This window comes from Ovis canadensis, chromosome 17 (assembly GCF_042477335.2).
Source record: "Ovis canadensis isolate MfBH-ARS-UI-01 breed Bighorn chromosome 17, ARS-UI_OviCan_v2, whole genome shotgun sequence".
Classification (NCBI taxonomy): Eukaryota; Metazoa; Chordata; class Mammalia; order Artiodactyla; family Bovidae; genus Ovis; species Ovis canadensis.
The window spans coordinates 63739850-63754133 of NC_091261.1; the positions used below are offsets into that span (position 1 = coordinate 63739850).

The following is a 14284-nucleotide window of genomic DNA, read 5'->3' on the forward strand; positions in this document are numbered from 1 at the left end:
TCCTTGGAAGGAAAGTTATGACCAACCTAGATAGCATATTAAAAAGCAGAGACATTACTTTGCCAACAAAGGTCCATCTAGTCAAGGCGATGGTTTTTCCAGTAGTCATGTATGGATGTGAGAGTTGGACTATAAAGAAAGCTGAGTGCAGAAGAATTGATGCTTTTGAACTGTGGTGTTGGAGAAGACTCTTGAGAGTCCCTTGGACTGCAAGGAGGGAGATCCAACCAGTCCATCCTAAAGGAGATCAGTCGTGGGTGTTCATTGGAAGGACTGATGTTGAAGGTGAAACTCCAATACTTTGGCCACCTGATGTGAAGAGCTGACTCATTTGAAAAGACCCTGATGCTGGCAAAGATTAAGGGCAGGATGGCATCACCGACTCAATGGACATGAGTTTGGGTAAACTCTGGGAGTTGGTGATGGACAGGGAGGCCTGGCGTGCTGTGGTTCATGGGGTCGCAAAGAGTCAGACATGACTGAGTGACTGAACTGAAGCATGTGAGATCTTAGTTTCCTGACCAGGGATCCAACCTGCATCCCTGCATTGGAAGGCAGATTCTTAACCACTGGACCACCAGGGAAGTCTTTACATCTCTTTTTTAATTAAAAAAAAAAAAGGACCCACAAATTAAATACACTTCACATCCCACAAAACCTGAGTCTGCCCCTGAATAAGGCCAGCAAGTTTTTCATCTTATATTTTAAGCCCCTTGTTGTTTGGATGTGTTTTCTCCCTGTATCTCCTGTACCCAGCCCGTATCTGGCAGGGACAGGAGACGCTCCTTGTACGACTTTCTTGAGCACCTCTCTGTGCCAGGCACCGTGACAGGGGCTCGGGACTCAGAAATGAGTGAGAGGTAGTTACTGCCATTGAGCTCACAGCCTTGCAGGGACAACAGCTGTGGAAGCACCACAAGGGGAGAAGTGAGGTGACAAGCAAACACCTGGCATGGAGCCTACGCTGGGGAAGGAGTGATAAGACATCTAGCAGAAGACATCTGAGTTTGCAAAGGCAGAAAAAAATAGGGCAGTAACAGAAAAACAGGCAGTGGGAACAGCTCAAACATATGGGATGTGGACTATTGCTTGAAACCTGCAGAAACGGTAAAGGGGAAAGGAGTTGGGGGAGGAGGGTGAAGGAAGGTAAGACCGAGATGGTGAGCACGGGCAAACTCTGAAGTTTGACTGTGACCGCTGGGCTGCAGGATGCAGGAGGGGCCAGGCTGGATGATCCATGATCAGGCTCATATACACAGAGAATTAGGTGAAGAGTTAAAAATACTAAAATAACCAGATGATAGATAATGCATCAGCTAATTTTAAGTCATCTTTATCTAATCATTTGAGTAGAAACGTTTAAATACCTTCCTCAGATATCACTGAGTAGGACTTCCCTGGTGGTCCAGTAGTAAGGACTCCATGCTCCTAATGCAGGGGCCCGGGTTCAGTCCCTGGTCAGGGAACTAGGATCCTGCATGCCATATGGTATGGCCAAGCAAAATAAAAACCAGTATTATTCAACGGGTAGATGTAAGGAAGAGGATGGTTAAGAGCACAGACTCTGGTAAGAATCCCAGCTCTGACCCTTGAGAAACTAGAACCTTCATATATGGCTGGCAGGAAATGTGAAGTGGTGCAGCTGCTGTGGAAAACAGCGGGGAGGTTCCTCAAATGGTTCAACATAGTTACCATATGATTCAGCAATTCCACTGCTAAGTCTGTATCCAAGAGAAATGAAACAGATGTCTACACAGAAACCTGTATACAAATGTTTGTAAGAGCCGAAGAGTAGAGACAATCCAATTGACAGCTTCTGGATGGATAGACAAAATGTGGTCTGTCTATACAATGGAATATTACTTAGCTGTTAAAAGGGATGAAGCACTGACACAGACTACAGCATGTTTGAACTTTGAAAGCATGATGCTAAGAAGCCAGACCCCAGAAGTCACATATCATATGATTCTGTTTACATGAAGTATCCAGAACAGAAAAATCCATAGAGACAGAAAGTAGACTAGTAATTGCCAGGGATGGATAGTTGTGGTGGGGGCAGGGAGGCAGTTGGAGGGAAAGAAAGGGAATGGGGAATGACGGCTAGTGGGTTTGGGATATCTTCTTAGCGGGTAATGACAATGCTCTTGAATGGAATAGTGATGATGGTTACACAACCTTGTGAATACAGTAAAAAGCCACTGAAAATGGTAGATATCACAGTGTATGAATTCCAGCTTAAATTATAAATAAGCAAAAGGAAAAAAGTTAAGCCATTCAACCCCTCTGGGCCTCAGGTTCCTCATTGGTAAAAAAGGAATCATGACAGTATTTACTCCATAAGACTACAGTCAGCATTAAATAAGTTAATATATATATAAAGCATTCAGTACAGTTCAGGAGATAGTAGGGGACTCAGCTGGACACGACTGAAGCAATTTAGCAGCAGCAGCAGCAGCAGCACATAGTAGGAGCTATGTAACTGCTACATAGTACTGCTGAATTTCTAACAATTTCATAAAATTAATGTCTTTTTCTTCTGATGGAAAACATTTTACATATTCATTGTGAAAATTTTCAAATATTTAGACAGAAAGTAGAAAAATCTACCCATAACTCTACATGACTACACCCTTTATTCCAAGATAATCATGGGTAATAATTTGCTGTATACAATTTTATATATATTCTAGACTACTTAGTTATAATTTTAGATGAAAAAATATAAGTTACATAAATATAATTTTATATGAAAATATATTCATGCTTCTTTGGCAATTTACTTTCATTTATGTCTTACAGATATTTCCATGTTACTATGCAGGGAGCTATCTTCTCTTTTTTCTTTTTTTTTTTTCTTTTTCTAAAAGCAGCATCATGTTTCAGCGTACTGACAAGCCATCATTTAACTAATCCCCTATTAATGGACATTTGGAGTGTTTCCATTTTTAAAAATATTTTCAAACAAGACATCCTTTTACTTATGTCTTGGCATCCTGTGTGAGTACTTCTGTGGGCTACATTCCTAGAAGTCAGAAGACAGGCTGTAATTTAATAGAGGGTAACAAATTGCTCTCCCAAAAGGTTGTCCCCATTTACACTACACCCCACAACCCGGCCGCTAGCAGCCTGTTACAGCGCCTTACGACTTTGCCAACACTTGACGCTATCGATCATTTTTATCTTTGCTAATCTGATTTGTGAAAAATGAGGTCTTCTTTTCATTTGCATCTTTGATGTACTGGTAAGCATCTGTTCATAGGTTTATTGGCCTTTTTCTCTGAACTGCCTCTTCGTGTTCTTTCAAATATTTTTAAATGCATTTTAAAATTCTTTTGGATTTATCATCAAAAGGCAATTCCTTTCCAATTAAGTTGTGGTTACAGGGCTTTATTATTCCTACAGCTTAAAACATGCTTTATGCCAGGGGTTTTACTTTGGAATGATGAGAATGTTTTAAAACTAGATGGAGGTAGGTGGTGAAAGGACTAAATACCACTGAATTGTTCACTTTACAATGGTTGGTTTTACATCATGTGAATTTTACCTTAATAAACTATTTTTTAAGAAAGATGCTTTATACTAATTTCCAATTGCTCTTCAGTGGCAGAAACACCTGATTTCATGGCTCTAAATGAAAGCATTAATTTGAAAAGATATACACACCCCTATATTTACTGCAGCATTACTTACAATAGCTAAGATGTGGAGGAAACCTACATGTCCATCAATAGATGAATGGATAAGAAGATGTAGTGCATATATCCAATGGAATATAAATCTTGTCATTTGTGATAACATGGGTGGACCTGAAGGTATTACGCTTAGTGAAATAAGTCAGATAGAGACAGGTAAATACTGTATGATTTCAGTTATATATGGAAGCTAAAAAAAAAAAAAAAACAAGTGAACAAATATAACAAAACAGGAACAGAGTTATAGATACAGAGAACAAACAGGTGGTTGCCAGAGGGGAGGAGGGTTGGGGGGGAGGAAAGAAATAGGAGAGGGAAATAAAGCGGTCCAAACTTCCAGTTACAAAATAAATGAGTCCCAGTTATGAAATGTTGTTGTGATCATCTTGAAATATATAGAAATAGGAATAAATGCATAGAATCAGTATATTGTGTAACAAGAAATAATATAGTATCATAGGTCAGTTAGATTTCGAAAACAAACAAAGAAACTCATAGAAAAAGGGACCAGATTTGTGGTTATCAGAAGGCAGGGGTCGGGGGGAGGGGGAGTTGGATTAAGGCAGGCAAAAGCCACGAACTTTCAGTTGTAAGAAAAATAAGCACTAGGGGTGTAATGTATAACATGATAAATATAGTTAAGACTACTACATGTTACAGATGAGAGTTCTTAAGAGAATAAATCCTAAGAGTTCTCATAACAAGGAAAAAATGTTTTACTATTTCTTTAATTTTGTAGCTACAGGAGAGGATGGATGTTCACTAAACTTCCTGTAACAGCACTTCATGGTGTACGTAAGTCAAATCATTATGCTGTACACCTTAAACTCATATAGTGCTGTATGTCAATTATATCTCAATTAAACTGGAATAAAAAATAACAGCAACAATAAAGGCAATAGGTGGAAACATTCTTTAAAACAAGAAAGATGCCAATTTCCCATTGATCTTCAATGGCAGAACCTCCTAACCGCTCAGCTTTGAGTTCTCATTACTAACTGTGAGGAGGAACTCCCAAGTCTGGGCAGCACCATCCCCCAGCCACCTGCTCAGCCAACTCAGAGCTTCTCAGAACTGGGCACATCTATGGGATATTCTTTTTTTTTTTAATGTTTATTTATTTGGCTGTGCTGGTTCTTAATTGTGGCATGGGGGAATCTTCAGTTACAGCATGCAAGCTCTTCGTTGCAGCATGTGGGATCTAGTTCCCTGACTAGGGATCGAACTCGGGCCACTGCACTGGGAGCACAGAGTCTTAGCCACTGGACCACCAGGGAAGTCCCTATGAGATAGTTTTTATCCAAAAAGCTTGTGTCCATTAAAGATGATGTACAAAGATTCTGAAATCTTCCTAAAACTCCTTTTTACATATTTCTTTCAAATGTCTCCTTCCCGGTGTTTTAATAGCTTTAAAAAAAAATTCTGCTGGATTTCTCTCCTGTCCCTGCCACATGACATGGCATGTCTCAGTCATTTTCCCATGGGCCCTTCTAAAAGGGGAAATTAAAAACAAAAGACCCTGAGTGATCTTGGCCTTTTGAAGACCTATCTTATCTGAGATACATTTCCAAAGGAAGGTCTTCCTCAAGCATGGGGCCAGCTGCTGTGGTGTTTTCCGACTTCCTCCTGCCAGGTGGGGTCGCCACAGCATCTTCACCTCTGTGAGGGTTGCATCAGGGACCAACGATGCCAAAGAGAGGACAGAGTCACAGGTGGCAAGGGGCAAGTCCTGCCCTGACCAGCTCCGTGACCTTGGGCAAGTTTTGTTACCTGTCTGATCCACAGTGGCACGATCTTTTTGCAGGACTGTTGCAGATGAAATGGGATGATGAATGCAGGGCCCTGATGAAGGGGTCATGCACTGATCAGGAGGAGCAAACCCTGGATTCACAAGCAGCGCAAGAGGGCAACCACAGATGTAGACGTATTTTGGGGTGGAGGCACCACTGCTCTAAGACGCTAAGCTTTGGATACCCTGGGCTTGGTCCTTTAACCTCTCCTCTATCCACCTTTCCCCTCCTGAATCTTCTCTTGTCTCATGCTTTAAACCACCAAGTGTGCTGACCTCAAATATGGATCTCCAGCCCAACCTCTAACTTGAACTCCACTTCCCCCAATAAAATGCAAATCTCAAAAAAAAATGCAAATCTCATGGTGACAGCAACATTGTTTTGTCTTCATTCCCATCTTCAGCACCTAGAACAGCACCTGGCTCAGGTAGAGGGCTCAGTAAACACTTACTGAGAGAACAAAGGGGGCTTCCCAGGTAGCGCTAGTGGTAAAGAACCCACCTGGGTCGGGAAGATCCCCTGGAGGAGGAAATGGCAAGCCATTCCAGTATTCTTGCCTGGAAAATCCCTTGGACAGAGGAGTCTGGAGGCCTACAGTCCACAGGGTGGGCTATAGTCCATATAGTGGGCTTGAGAGAAGAAAGAATGCTATCAAGTTGAACTTATAACTTCTTTACGAACCAAGAATAAGTAAAATCAAACAGCTGGTAGTATTCAGGTGAAACCTCTTTTTTCCAGGAGAGAAAAATAGGAGATTCCATTGCACATGAGCAGCTTTTCTGGGGCCGCGGGGTCTGATTCCTTTGTTGAATCTCCATCTCTGAGCTCTGAGTACCTTATCCCTGTGAAGTGCTGGGCTCAGAAACAATGTATCTGGGTTTGAATCCTGCCTCTGGCACTTCCTTTTTAAAACTTTTTTAGATGCTACCAATGCAGCTTATTATTTACTTATTAAAATTACTTTTGGCTACACGGCTCTTCACTGCTGCACACGGACTGCCCGCTGTGGATGCGGGCTCCCCTAGTCGCAGCACACAGGCTCTAGAGCGCTGGGGCTCAGTAGTTGCAGTGCGTGGGCTTAGTTGCCCCACAGATGTAGGATCTTAGTCCCCCGAACAGGGATTGAACCCGCACCCCCTGCATTGGAAGGTGGATTCTTAACCACTGGACGGCCAGTGAAGTCCCTGCCTCTGGCACTTTCTAACCATGTGAACTTGGGCAAGGACAACTAACCTTATCTGTCTCTCAGTTTCCTACTTTGCAAAGTAAGAAGGGTTGTAATGGTAGGCAAGCTCTTTGCAGGTCCTTAAGGTGGGACTTGAAATAACCTGGGGACCGAGAAGTTGATTTATGCACCATTTTGCCGGAAGCTCCCTGGCTTACCTGCACATTTTTGTGGCAGAATTAAAAAGCTTCACTTTGTAGCCACTGTTGCAAATGAGCAGGAAGAGCTCCTTGGTGAGTGGCGGATACCAGACCATACAGGTGGGATAGCTGCCCTGGTCGGTTCGGTGAATGTCCAGGACGGCCAGGTGGTCTTTGTAGCTCTTGAGTAGGTTATACTCAATCTACAGAGAAGCCCAGATGAACACACATGAGGACTGAGGTGAATGAAGTCAGTCAACAATCCTTTTCTCGGGGGAGACAGTATCAGGCCTTTTAAGAGGAGAATTGCCTGAACTTCTACACCTAATAAACTACCAATATGGAGTATCCATTATGAGCAAGATGATGCCATTTAATACAACTCCCCAGTGCTGCAGTCCTGCTATGCCCATTTTGCAGATGAGAAAACAGATGTTCAGAGAGACTCCGTGGTTTTCCCAAGGTCACACAGCCAAGGAGTGGTAGAGTGAGAATTCAAATCTAGGTCCGACTAACTCCAGAACCTGAACTCTTGTTAACTTTGTCGTCCTGCTTCGCTTAGCATTATCGTGGTAACTTTCTGTGAGTAGGAACTAATTCATAGCTAAATCTCAGCTCTTGAAAGTCAAACATTAGCAGCCTGCTGAATTTCACCCATAGGTAGGTTTTGGTGGACAGACCGGGATGGATGGAAGGAAGGAAGGATGGATAGATGATGGGTGGATGGAAGAATGGACAGAATAGGGACTTCGCTGGTGGTCCTCTGGCTAAGACCCTGAAGTCCTAATGCAGGGGGCCCGGGTTTCATCTCTGGTTGTGGGACTAGATCCCACATGCCACAGTGAAGACTGACAATCTCATGTGCTGCAACTAAGACCTGGCGCAGTCAAATAAATAAATAAAATTTTAAATATATATATTTTAAAAAGAATGGATAGAATAAAGGAAGTAAGGGGAGGAAAGAAAGGAAGTTAGGATGGATGCACAGATAAATCAACTGGTTTTGAATCCTTTGGGCTCAGTCATGTAATATCACATCTGCCACGGTCACTGCCTTTACCTCTTGATCCTCTCTGGGTTGTCACATGGAGGTAACGGCCTGGCCCTGACCCCGAGACACGGGAATCGTGAGTGTTAGCTTCCAAATGTCTACTGAGAGGCAAAGGTGGCTGAGCTGTCCATGCTGTGGGGAGGACCACCTCCGCTCCACCAACATGCCATTTCCCAGGGCCCTCCTCACTCAGGACACGAGTCCCTGTGTGGAGTCAGAGCTGCATGAAAGCCAAGTGCCAACTCAGAATGGTTTTTGCTACTTCGTCATACATTCGCTTTCTTTTTTAAAAGACATTTATTTATTTAATTTATTCATTTGGCTGTGCCAGGTCTTAGATGCAGCATATGAGATCTTCACCTGCCAACTCGAACTCTTGAGTTGTGGCACGTGGGCTCCAGTTCCCTGACCATGGATCAAACCTGGGCATTGGGAATGTGGAGTCTTAGCCACTGGACCAGCATGGAAGTCCCCACATATTCGTCTTCTCCAACAAACACACATACTGGTTCTGTGCCAGACTCCAGGGAAATAACAAGAATGAGACACGGTCCTGAGGGCCAGGCAAAGGAAAGCAAAGGAGCTCACCAGGAGTCTGTCTCTGCCGAGGCTCAGCAGTCGGGGCTCGTTGCTGTCCAGATGAACCCCGAACAGGACGCTTCGAATGCTCTTGCGGTGAGAGCGAAGCCTTGCCAAGTATTCCCAGACCCTTTGTCCATGTTTGACTCTCACCACATAAACAGCCACAGTGAAACTGACATCCTGAGTATGCGGGAAAGAGCTGAAGTTACTCGTTTTCGATTTTGTAAGTTAAGAGTTATCACTGTGTTTTTCATGCTAACTTTGCTTTTAGAGAATTTTATCCAAAAAGAAAACCTCTGTCTATTGGAACAAGTGGTAAAATAATACCCATTTTTGCAGATGAGAAAAATCAGAGTTCAAATAAGGTAGTGGCAGGCAGTGGGGTGGGGAGAGGGGTGGTGCGGTGGGCAGAGATGGTATTTGTCTAACATTATGGTCTTACTATCCTTGCTGGTCCCCATGTCATTCTCTGTTGGAAACTGAAATCCCTACCTTTTCTGCCTTTGTCCTCCCTTCTCTTTATCCAGCTACACAAAATTTTAAAAGGTATGATTAAAAAATACATACATGATGGCTGAGAGCTAAACGGAGAGCAGGCGGGAACAGCCTGAAGGGACACGGGACACCTGAGTTGCAGTGCTGATGGGAAGCGAGTTGGAGTCAAGGGTGTCAGCAGCTACTTCCCCGCATCCCCACCCCCTCTCCCAGGAGAAGCCGGGGGAAGGGAGAGGTCAGGGTCCCGAAAAAATCTTTACTGGGATTAAGAGCCCTATTCACAGAGGGAAGGGACAGAATCCAAAATGCTCTGCAGAAGACTTTGCCTTGAGATAAATGAGAAGGTCATCTCATCAGAAATCAAAGGGAAAGATGAAAGCCAGGATGCAGAGAGAGGATTCCAAAAAACTCACAAACCAACGTGAGCTGCCAGAGTGGCAGAGTCCAGAGTCGGGGAGTTCGGGGAGTTCGGAGGCCCCACCCACCCACTGCCCCACTTCCCCCATCCCTTTCTCTTTTTATAACAGCTTTATTGAGATATAATTCACACCACACACAATTCACCCGCCAGAGATGTGCAATTCAATGGACTTTAGTATATTCACAGAGTTGTGCGTCCATCATCACGGTTTTAGAGCATTTTCATCGCCTGCCTCCCAAAGAAACCCGTACCCTGAAGCCCCTGCTCCCCCCCTTCCCCCCTGCATGTCCCAACTCCTCCCTCTTGCGGCTTTAAAGGAGGTTGCGAAGTCACTGGACCGCACTCACTGATGATACTCACAGCCGTCGCCATGTACTGGGAGTCATGGGAGAAGCTGATGTGAGTCACGCTGCTTCTGGAATATCTGAAAGGCTCTGAGATTGCACTTTCTAAGGACATTGCATCAAAAATGTAAACAGTCCCCTCTGTGAAGCCAGCTCCAAGCAGAGCTCCTGAAATCACAAGTTGGAGAACAAGGGTTGAAAAACGCTTTCACTGGTACTTTCCTGGTGGCCTGGGGCTAAGACTCTGAGTTCCCAGTGCAGGGGGCCTGGGTTCAGTCTCTGGTTAGGGAACTAGATACATGTGCTGCAGCTAAGAGTTCACATGCCGCAACTAAAGATTCGGCATGCTGAAACTAAGAACCGCACAGCTAAATAAATAAATTACATTAAAAAAGAAAGAAAGAAAGAAAAGGACTACATTGACTCAAGAAATATCAACTCTGTGCCAAGCCTTGTCCTAGGTGCCAAGGAGACAGCAACGAACAGGATAGACAAGGTCCTGAGAGGAAGAAGCAAACTGGAAAACATGGCACCATGGGATGAGAGCAGGCGGTGCAGAGTTCTGCAGCATCCAGGGGGACCAGGCATCCCATCTGGCCTGGTGCAGGGAGTGGGTCAAGGTCACCTTCCTGGAGCTGCTACAGCTGAAGGCAGAGCCATTTGGGTCTGTTTTTGGTTTAGAACCCAAGATAGGTGGATAAGATGAAAATACCTTCAGGGTTGTAGGTCAGACTCTGAACTCCAAGCCCCTTCTCAAAGACCCTGCTGAAGAGGTATTTTTTCTGTTCATAATCCCACACTTTGATTATCCCGCAGAAACTTCCGATGGCGATGAGGGGCTGGTATGGGTGGCAGGAGATGGCACAAATGGCATCCCTGGGCTCGACAAATAACTTCTCAAGTTTAGTCCCATCTACTGTCAAGTGGTACACTGATGCATCTGATGTTCCGATGATAAAATTCCTGTTTGCCAAGGAGAGACCAACCCGTATCAGCACTTGCAGGGAACAGGGCACGCCAGCAATTCTGGTTCTAATTGCACACGAAACGCCTCTGTCGTCTGTAATTTAGTGACATTATTAACCCAGCATCTCCAAAAATACGCCACCAAACCCCAACAGCCTCTATTTGCAAGTGAAAAAGCCCACATTTCTACATGTAAATTGAGTCATTAAGTATGCAGATGGACAGTCAGTTGTACAATTAGCTAATCTGCACATGCAAATATTCATTTGTGTATGCAAATATGGTGCTGGGTGCACACATACAGATGTGCCTGCAAATACGGCAAGGGTAATTAAGCAGGCTCACAGATAATTCTGTCTTGAAATGTTATGGCTATTCACTATCAAATCCCTTTAACCACAGAGCTAGGACAAACTCAGCTCAGAGAAAGGAGACCAACCTACAATGAAGGACTCCAGAGGTAACTGAGATCACAGCCATTTCCAGCTTCCTATCACTAAACATTCTTAATAGGAGAATGATGTTTCACTTAAAAAAAAAAAAGATTAAATAGTGATCGTAATCATCCAAGGAGATCCATCTCTGACCCAGGGAAAGGCCTAACTAAAAAGGCCAGGTTCCCTGTATTTCACGTCCCAGGAACAGGAAGAGGATACCACGGTACACAAACTAAAAGAAGACACAGCTTTTTGACCGTTCCAATGATGGGGTTCATGAACAACTTCAGCTGAGCACTGAAGAAACGATGCTTTGGAACTGTGTGCTGGAGAAGACTCTTGAGAGTCCCAAGGAGATCAAACCAGTCCATCCTAAAGGAAATAACTCTGAATATTCACTGGAAAAACTGATACTGAAGCTGAAGCTCCAATATGTCGGCCACCTGATGTGAAGAACCGACTCACTGGAAAAGACCCTGATGCTTGGCAAAGACTGAGAACAGGAGGAGAAGGGGACGACACAGGATGAGATGGTTGGATGGCATCACCGACTCATTGGACATGGGTTTGAGCAAACTCCGAAAGATAGTGAAGGACAGGGAAGCCTGGCATGCTGCCTGTGGTCCATGGGGTCGCAAAGAGTCGGACACTTAATGACTGAACAACAACAACAGTTAACAACTCACCTAACAACAAAATGGTCACTTTTTAGAGTGCAGTCTGGAGGATAGTTTGTATTTTCGGCCGGAGGGGCTGCGGGGGTCTTTGAAAAGGACAGGGATCTTATGCAGCTGAGTTTGAAGTGGCTGTACCAGTTCACAATGGAGAGGGTGTGATCATAGAACTTGATGTTGCCCCGAATGTCACCTGTGACAATATAGCTGAAAACAGAGGATAAAGTCAGTTTGTTAAATAGTGGTGGTGGTGGTTTAGTCGCTAAGATGTGTCCAACTCTTTGTGACCCCATGGACTGTAGCCTGCCAGGCTCCTCTGTCCATGGGATTTCCCAGGCAAGAGTACTGGAGTGGGTTGCCATTTCCTTCTCCAGGGGATCTTCCCGACCCAGGGATCGAAGCCAGGTCTCCTGCATTGTAGGTTAAATAATGATACTGAGTATCATCTATTGAACACATATGCCAGCCTCTGGACTCTGGGCATTGTAAAAACTTTCACTGAATATGGCCCCACGTGGCTGATTTTCCTGTCATTCCCAGTTCATGTTTGGGAAACTAAGGTTTAAGGTCTGGGATTGCCAGATTTAACAAGTAAAAATGCAGGATACTCAGTTAAATTTCAATTTCAGATGAACCATGAGTAAATTTCTAGGGTAAGTATGTCCCTAATAGTGTATGCTCCCAAATGCAATTGCCTTATGCAGTATTTGGGACATATATATATATATATATATATATATATATATATATATATAAAATTTATTTTCTGCATCAGGTCTTAGTTGCAGCATGAGGGATCTTGAGTTCCACATTCAAATCCTTCACTGTGCAATGTGGGATCTAGTTTCCTGACCAGGGATTGAACCCAGACCCCCCAGCATTGGAAGATCAGAGTCTTAGCCACTGGACCACCAGGGAAGTCCCAGCATACACTTAAACCTGGCAACCCTATCAGGGCCACATGGCTAGGCAGACTGTGCAGGGGTCCAAGTGTATGGGACACAAAGTCCATGCTCTCTGCTTTCCTCTGCCCTGCCCTCTAAGGTCAGTCCTGTGCAACGGCAGTGGGCAGTGATTTCCATTCTCCACCACAGACTACAGATGACAACAGAGTCTGGCTACCGTCCCTCTGAAGTCACACAGGCTGGCAATGGGACGCAGGGAGACAAGTGCTGTGAGAGGGATCGTAAAACCCTGTCCAGTCATCAGAGCCAAAGGCAGTGCTGTGTGACAGAATGGTTTTTATTTCCTCAGAGCCATCCCAATGAGCTTGTTTTTTTTTTAAGCCTCTGACATAATTCTAATCACGGGGGGGAGGTGGGGGATGAATTTTCTCATATATATATATATATATATATATATATGAAAAGCGATTAAATGTGGTTTCTGATTAATAAGCAAGGCAAGTGGGCAGAGTAATTGGCTAGAACGGCGTTCACTGCCCTCTGCTGGACAGAAACAGCAAAACAAGGCCATTTTTTTTTTTTTTCCCTCCTGTGTTTCTTAAGACTTTTTCCTGCAAGGGCTCCCTGGTCCTGGCTGGGTTTTTTTGTTTGTTTGTTTTGTTGTTGTTTTGGCCGCACCACTCAGCATGCAGGATCTTACTTCCCTAACCAGGGACCGAACCCTCGTTCTCTCCCTTGGAAGTGCAGAGTCTTAACCACTGGACTGCAGGGGAAATCCCCTGGCTGTGTTTTACTTAACATGGAGAGAGGGGAACCCAGGCGTGGTCTTCCCTGGGTCCTATTCCTCAATGATTAAAGTTGACTGCTTCATCAAGTGTGATTCTACTGCTATCTTTTCCCACCAACTGGGTGAAGATGACGATTTGTATTTCTCTTTGCAAGCCACTCCAGGGCCTCACTGTTATTAAAGAAAAGGGAAGACCTTTAATATAGACCCCGTATTAAAGAAAGGGGAAGGGGAGCAACAGGCCTTTGGAGAGCAGAGGGCACAGTGACTCCCACCACGTGGGCAGGGTCCTCGTCATGAGGCAACTGTCTCCAGCACTTTGGGGAACTTCCCTAGCACCCCGACAAGGGCTGTTGTACCTAGAGCTCCCCTGTGCCAGAGAGTGTGCTAAGAGTTTTACAATCCTTGGGATGTTCCCTTGTAGCCCAGTGGTTAGGACTCAGTGCTTCCATTGCAGGAGACATGGGTTCAGTCCCTGGTCAGGAAACTAAGATCCAGCAAACCATCCTCACACAATCACTCAGAGAGGGACAGTGTTATGATGCCCACTTTGCAGATGGAAGAATGGAGGTTTGGCACATTTAAGTCCCTTGTCTCAGATCACTTAGCAAGGAAATAATGTATTTGGCATGTGAACCCCTTTATGTCTGAGGCTAAGGCATAAGGCTGAGGTCAGTTGTGGATGCCCACAGCCCCTCAAAATCAAGGAGTTAAGGAACTCTATAAAGTTTTGTTGTATTTTATCTTTTCATGATTGGCAAATGTTATTTTGTCA

The 14284-nt window shown here is 44.4% G+C and overlaps 1 protein-coding gene across 3 annotated transcripts in view; it reads right to left on the bottom strand.

Annotated features, from left to right (window-relative positions):
• The window catches only part of CFAP251 (cilia and flagella associated protein 251), a 72168-nt gene that overhangs the window by 26950 nt on the left and 30934 nt on the right, over positions 1-14284 (bottom strand). For all 3 annotated transcript variants that reach the window (XM_069557795.1, XM_069557794.1, XM_069557796.1), the window contains 5 exons: positions 11830-12024; positions 10453-10703; positions 9757-9908; positions 8487-8660; positions 6866-7050 (listed from right to left, as the gene is read on the bottom strand). In XM_069557795.1, coding sequence (XP_069413896.1) covers positions 6866-7050; positions 8487-8660; positions 9757-9908; positions 10453-10703; positions 11830-12024 — 957 coding nt within the window. The remainder of the gene's footprint in view (positions 1-6865; positions 7051-8486; positions 8661-9756; positions 9909-10452; positions 10704-11829; positions 12025-14284) is intronic.